This window comes from Sinocyclocheilus anshuiensis, unplaced genomic scaffold, assembly GCF_001515605.1.
Source record: "Sinocyclocheilus anshuiensis isolate Anshui unplaced genomic scaffold, SAMN03320099.WGS_v1.1 scaffold208, whole genome shotgun sequence".
Lineage (NCBI taxonomy): Eukaryota > Metazoa > Chordata > Actinopteri > Cypriniformes > Cyprinidae > Sinocyclocheilus > Sinocyclocheilus anshuiensis.
The window spans coordinates 1,205,778-1,212,429 of record NW_015557186.1 but is presented as its reverse complement, the minus strand read 5'-3'; the positions used below and the strand labels follow the sequence as shown (position 1 = coordinate 1,212,429).

The following is a 6,652-nucleotide window of genomic DNA, read 5'->3' as shown; positions in this document are numbered from 1 at the left end:
TTATTAAAGTTTATTTTATTTGAAGTAACAATGTTTTATAGTAGCAAATGTTTTATAGTTTTAGTTAACTATAATGACCCTGATCTGTCTTGGGTAAATACATGTCATATGGTATTTCTGTTGCACTAGTATCCTCAAACTAAATGGCAAAAATAATGCACCTTGCATGTCTTTTTTCCTTGGAAAAACATGTTGAGTAGATCTTTAGTCTATAGTCTGCTGTTGTACCTCTGTTTGAATCTCCGGACGTATCCAGATGCGTTAACGTAACGTGACTGTCGTGTCTCTGTTCAGCTGCCATCGTGATCGCCGTCGTCCTGGGCTTGGCCATCGCCGTCCTGCTGGTGGTTATCGCATGTTGCCTCCTGAAGGGAAAGAAGCAGCGCAGAAACAAACATCAGCATGTGGCCGTTAACGGCGGACACGTTCACACCTACGGGGATTCAGAGAAACTCGTCTACAACAGCACAACCAAACCCATCTGAGCATTAACTCCGTTTAACAGGACATCTATCCTTACTGCTGGAGTGTGATGGGAAAATCTATTTGTATATGCAATCATTATTTGGTTTCTTCACTTGTTTCATGTAGACTGACTGGAAGCTGTGCAGAAAGTTCGTTTGATTTGCTTGTTTTGAGTTTGAAACAACTTTTATTACCAGCAGCTTTTTCACTTCTCTTATTTCTGTCCTTTGCTTTATATATTAGCTTGTTGGATTTTGCTCAGGGGTGAATATGTGTTGCAATAGCGTATAATAAAGCCAGTTTTTATGACCACAAAAGACGAAATCATGATTCTTGAGCCATGTACTTTTATTTTGCATTGTTTTTTTTTTGTTTTTAAATGCTGCCTCATCAGTTAATCTTAAAGTCATGTAAGCATTGCATTACTACGTTAAATCAGTTTCATATTTTAGTTTGTTTGAGATCTGAGATATTGATTTATGGCTCTTTGTTTTGATGTGTAAACTCCTGTTTTGTTTTTCCATTATCTACATTAGGAGTTTTATTATAGTTTTTAAATGTTATTTTTTTATCATTATATTTTTTATTTTAGTAAACTGAAGTTCTGAATCCAAAAATGACATTTATGGTGAAAAATCATACCCCACAATGCAAATTTGTACATAGACTTTTTTTTAAATGTGTATCAAAAACTTGCGTAATGTCTAAACTATTAATCATGGAACGTCTCAATAAAACTAATATGTACAGACTGTGTGTGTGGATGTTTTTAATTGGGATTTATTTATTATTATTATTAGTATTTATTTTTTTGCTTTTAGAAAAAGGATGTTGTGCTATTATATGACCTGCAGAGGGCGCTATTGACTCAAAATGAAAATCTACAATGCCTCAGTGAGAAGACTAGTGTTAATAGTTAAAAGTTTGGGTTCACAAAACAATTTTGGGAGTTTTGGTGCGAACTTTTTTTTATTTTTAAAGATTTTTCTCAATTTGATAAAGTCTTCATTACAGTGCACACTCAGTACACATTCAAATATTGTAAAAAAAATAATAATATATATATATATATAAACAGTTAGTCATCAGTTAGTCATCAACGGCTGTGATTGGTCCATCCTGATCAGCGCTGAGAAAAGTAACACGTCACTCTAGCGCTTTCGGTTAATCAGCGGTTAATTTGCAACTGAATAAAAACACTAAACCATTTCTTAGTAGTTAAAAACTAACTGTGCATTGAAGAAACTTCCAATGAAATGGCGCTTTCGGTTAATCAGCGTTAATTTGCAACTGAATAAAAACACTAAACCATTTCTTAGTAGTTAAAAACTAACTGTGCATTGAAGAAACTTCCAATGAAATGTAAGTATTAATGTTCTCCTCGCGCTTTGTCTTGAGGGAAATGTCTTGCTGAAGGAAAATATTTTAAGTTTGTAGACTTGTTGTTGCGCATGCCGTTAATGACAAACAGTTTCTTTTTTTGTCTTTATTCGCTTAGAAAATAATTGTTTAAATAAATATATTCAAGCAATATACAAATACATTTACAAAAATTCAAATGTTAAAAAAATTATGAATTCAGCAACGGCTGTGATTAGTCCGTCAAGATCAGCGCTGAGAAAAGTAACACTATTACGTCACGCACGGCGCTTAGCGCTCTTGATTAATCAGAAAATAATAATTTGCAGCTAAACAAAAACACTGAAATTGTTTATATATGTTGATGTAAACCGCGAGGTGAACATTAAAAACTCGAAACCTTTTTATTTAGACATTTACAACAAGTTTCTGCCGCTAAGCCCCGCCCATCTGTTTCTGTGGTTTGTTTAATGCGGCGGCGTTTGAGTTCAGACTGAAGTCAGTCAGTCAGTGCTGCTGCATATGAAATGTTCATACTGAGTCTCTCCGATGAAAACAATACACACATAAATGTCTCCAAGGTGCGAATGAACTGCATGCGCCTCAAATAACGAGGAACTCAGTCGGTAAGTGTTTTCGTCTTCATTTAAAGACTCGGAACTATTGTTTGTGATGCTTAAACGCGTGAAGTCCTGGAAAACTACATCAGAATTAAACAGTTACAGCTGTTAGAGATTTTTCCTTAGTTTTTAAAGACAGTAAATGTGCAGTTAACGAACTTAGCGTGTGTTTTTGCCGTCCTCGTGTCTTGTTACATCTTGCTGAAAGTTTGTAGACGCATGTTTTTATTAATGACATTTGCGTTTTTAATGGTTAAAATGTTTCAGATGCACGTTTGCAATGATATTTGGTGATTAAGATCAAGATACAGATGGACCGAAGGATGATCTGAAATCATTTAGTGTAAAACGTCTTTAAAACGTCAAATGATTGCTTCAAAAAGTTCTTTATTCAAAGTTCTTGAAAGTTTTTCAGATGCTTTTTAAGTTTTGGTTTCTGTGTTCTTTAGTGCATTATAACAGTTTTCTAAAGAGCTTTAAAGTTTAACCTTTAAAGTTGCTGCTAAACCACATGCATGCAGATTTAAGCTGATATTTTTTTGCTCTGTGGATGTTTTGCATTTGTCAGTGGTTTCTTTTCCACCAGTTTCATTCATCTCATTGCATGAAAACTGACATGCTGAAAATGTCTCTGATAAAGTCTGTGTACTCTGTAAAGAGTATTTGTCTACGGCGCCTGAACTTTGTTCAGGTTTGGACTTGCAGCGCTTTGATTAACAAATGATGAGGTGTTGATTTAGTGAAACATTTATGCATCTTGTCTGTTTTATATGACCCCTAAATGATGCTTGTGTTGGTCCAGTGAAGACATTTCATTTGCGTATTTGTGGTTATGGATGCTGTAACTCTTTGCAGCATTTCCCACAATTGTGGAAAACTTGGAAATATATGGGATAAAGCCATGGAATCAAATCATAAAAGTCATTGAAAGTTTAGAGTGAATACAAGTTTTGTAGTTGAGCTCTGCTATTAAATCGCTTGCGTATTGAAGCTTGTTTCGGTGATGGAATAAAAAAAAATGAAAAAGGTAACTGCAACTTTTTAATCTCAGAGTTAGGACTTTTTTTCTTGCAATTCTGGGGGAAAAAAGTTTAAGAAAAAGTTGACGCACTCTCAATTGCTAATTTATAACTTACAATTGCAAGATGTAAAATCAGAATTCCAAGAAGAAAAAAAAAGTCAGAATTGTGAGATGTAAACTCGGAATTCCAAGAAAGAAATGCCAGTATCGCGAGATGCAAACTTAGAAATCAGAGAAAAAATGTCAGTATCGCGAGATGTAAACTTGGAATTCCGAGAAAAAAATGTCAGTATCGCGAGATGTAAACTCGGAATTCCGAGAAAAAAATGTCAGTATTGCGAGATGTAAACTTAGAAATCAGAGAAAAAATGTCAGTATCGCGAGATGTAAACTCGGAATTCCGAGAAAAAAATTTCAGTATCGCGAGATGTAAACTCAGAATTCTGAGAAAAAATGCCAGTATCGCGAGATGTAAACTCGGAATTCCGAGAAAAAAATGCCAGTATCGTGAGATGTAAACTCGGAATTCCGAGAAAAAAATGTCAGTATCGCGAGATGTAAACTTAGAAATCAGAGAAAAAATGTCAGTATCGCGAAATGTAAACTCAGAATTCCGAGAAAAAATGTCAGTATCGTGAGATGTAAACTTAGAAATCAGAGAAAAAATTTCAGTATCGCGAGATGCAAACTCAGAATTCTGAGAAAAAATGCCAGTATTGCGAGATGTAAACTCAGAATTCCAAGAAAAAAATGCCAGTATCGTGAGATGTAAACTTAGAAATCAGAGAAAAAAATGTCAGTATTGCGAGATGTAAACTCAGAATTCCAAGAAAAAAATTCACTGTCGTGAGATGTAAACTCAAGCTACGTTTAAACTAGTGCGTTTTCATTTTAAAACGCGTAACTTTTGCTGCGGTTAGGCCTGTCGTTTACACTACCCTAGTGTTTCGAAAACGCTGCAGAACCCGTTTTAGTTTGAAAACTCCAGGGTTGCGTTTGTGTAAACGGAGACTTTTGAAAACGATAGCCACGCCCACATTCGCTCTGCGTATCCTTGACGACCGTGTAAACAATAACATCATGCACATTGTTGTACCTGCATGAATGGTCATGTGACATGCATTTTCGGTTGTGTAGTGTGGATGGAGATCATTTATGAAACGCCGTTTTAAAACGAAAACGCACTAGTGTAAACGTAGCCTCAGAATTCTGAGAAAAATGACAGTATCGCGAGACATTTAACTCACTCACAATTGCAAATTGATAATTTGGAATTGCAGAATTCCGAGAAAAAATGTCAGAATTGTGAGATGTAAACTTGCAATTGCGAGGAAAACAACATTTGAATTGTGAGGTAAAAGATAAAAATTCCCAATTACCTTTTTTAGTTTTTATTCCATGGTAGAAACATGCTTTCATACTTATGGGCTAGATGTTGAGTAAAACTTTCGTTCAGACGGTAGTAATGTCCGGTTTGTTAGTGAATCTAACTCTTTTCGTCACTGATCATTAAAAACACAGTCAGCCACTAATTATTTACTCACGTGAGAGTTTATTAGTTACTTGGTTGTCACAGCCATTTACTCTCATTCTCCATTCATTCAGTTTCTCAGCACAGCAGACCTCTCACAGTTCACGCTCTGGTCTTCACGGGTGTAATTGGACACGCTAGATGTTTTTAGACGGGGTCAGTGTTTTACTTTGACCTTGTTAGGGTTAAAAGTCCCCGAGGGAACAGTGTTTCTGGGGTTATTTGTCCAAGTAGAAGTTTAACAGCTGAACGCTGAATCCTGAGAGGAGAAATTTATGGATCTCCAAGAAGCTCTTTGTCTCTCAATTGTGACGGAGCTCCAGGCCTGAATCGGAGGGGTTTCAAAGGGTTCAAGTTTAAGACCTTTTAGGAAAATTAGTTTTAATGTATATGCTTTTTAGAAAAGTTCTGCGCCAGTAATATGGTATCGGATGTTAATACCATGGTACTTTGTAGGCTGAATGATATATTGCGAAAGCCAATATAACAGTCGATATTTGGCATTTTTAAAATTATTGCAATAGCTAACATTTTTCTGTTTTGCTGATTGTTTAAAAAACTGTTGATTTATTTTTCAAATTATTGATTTCTAATTTAGTACATTTTATATAAAATAAATATAAGTAACCGATATATTGCCAAGGTGAATATATCGGCAGACATTTGGCTTTTTTAAATGATCACATCAGCCAAAATTTTTTTTTTAAATATATATTGATACATTTTTCAAATTATTTATTTGTAATTTAGTAAAATTTTATGTAAAATAAAATGTAAGTGACCGATATATATCCTAGACCAATATATCGGCTGATATTTGGCAATTTATCACACATAATATAAATGTGTGTGTATATATATATATTAGGGGTGGAACGGTTCAACTTACTCACGGATCGGTTTGTATCACAGTTTTAGAGTCACGGTTTCGGTACGGTTCGGTATTTGCTATGTTTAGGCAAAAACTATACTGTCAAATAAAAATAAAGAAAATAAGAATAATCTAACTACAAGCAACAGCACAAATAAATACAATAGAGTAGGGCTGGACAATAATTCAATATCAATATGTATCGCGATATAATTTTTTTCAATAACGGTGATATGATTTTTAAACACATTTCCGATATTTCGATATACATTATCAGTTTCCCGTACATTGATTTATTTGTGCCGTTTGACTTCGTTGAATAAACATGAGCACTGCACGTTTCAAAATCATAACAATTAGCTTAGTTTTTTAAATTATTTTATTTATATTTTAAATATTGATTAATTTTTTATTATTATTTATTTTTAATTTAGTAGTTTTTTTTTTGCAGGATGTATTATTTACTATCTCTAAATAAAATAGTATGAAATAATATATTTCGGACACTTTTTCTCTAAGCTATCGGCATCAGCCGTCAAAAAACACTTATTAGTTGATCATGAATACTTTGATAACCATTAAAGGAGACATATTATGCCCCTTTTTACAATATGTAATATAAGTTTCTGGTGTCCCCAGAATGTGTCTGTGAAGTTTCAGCTCGAAATACTCCACATATCATTTATTATATAATTTTGAATATACCTATTTTGAGTGGAAGCAGAAACAGGCTGTTTTTCGGGCCTGTCTCTTTAAATGCAAATGAGCTGCTGCTCCCCGACCAC

General features: G+C 34.3%; 2 protein-coding genes across 2 annotated transcripts in view; both read left to right on the top strand.

The window, feature by feature from the left end:
* Positions 1-1,034, top strand: part of spint1a (serine peptidase inhibitor, Kunitz type 1 a) — a 21,376-nt gene extending 20,342 nt beyond the window's left edge. Inside the window, exon 11 of the mRNA XM_016474161.1 lies at positions 295-1,034. Within this exon, the coding sequence (XP_016329647.1) occupies positions 295-485 (191 nt within the window). The 3' untranslated portion in view covers positions 486-1,034. The remainder of the gene's footprint in view (positions 1-294) is intronic.
* Positions 1,035-2,332: 1,298 nt separating this feature from the next.
* The window catches only part of LOC107678711 (pleckstrin homology domain-containing family G member 3), a 71,176-nt gene continuing 66,856 nt past the window's right edge, over positions 2,333-6,652 (top strand). Inside the window, exon 1 of the mRNA XM_016474081.1 lies at positions 2,333-2,450. The gene's annotated coding sequence lies outside the window, so the exon portion shown is untranslated. The remainder of the gene's footprint in view (positions 2,451-6,652) is intronic.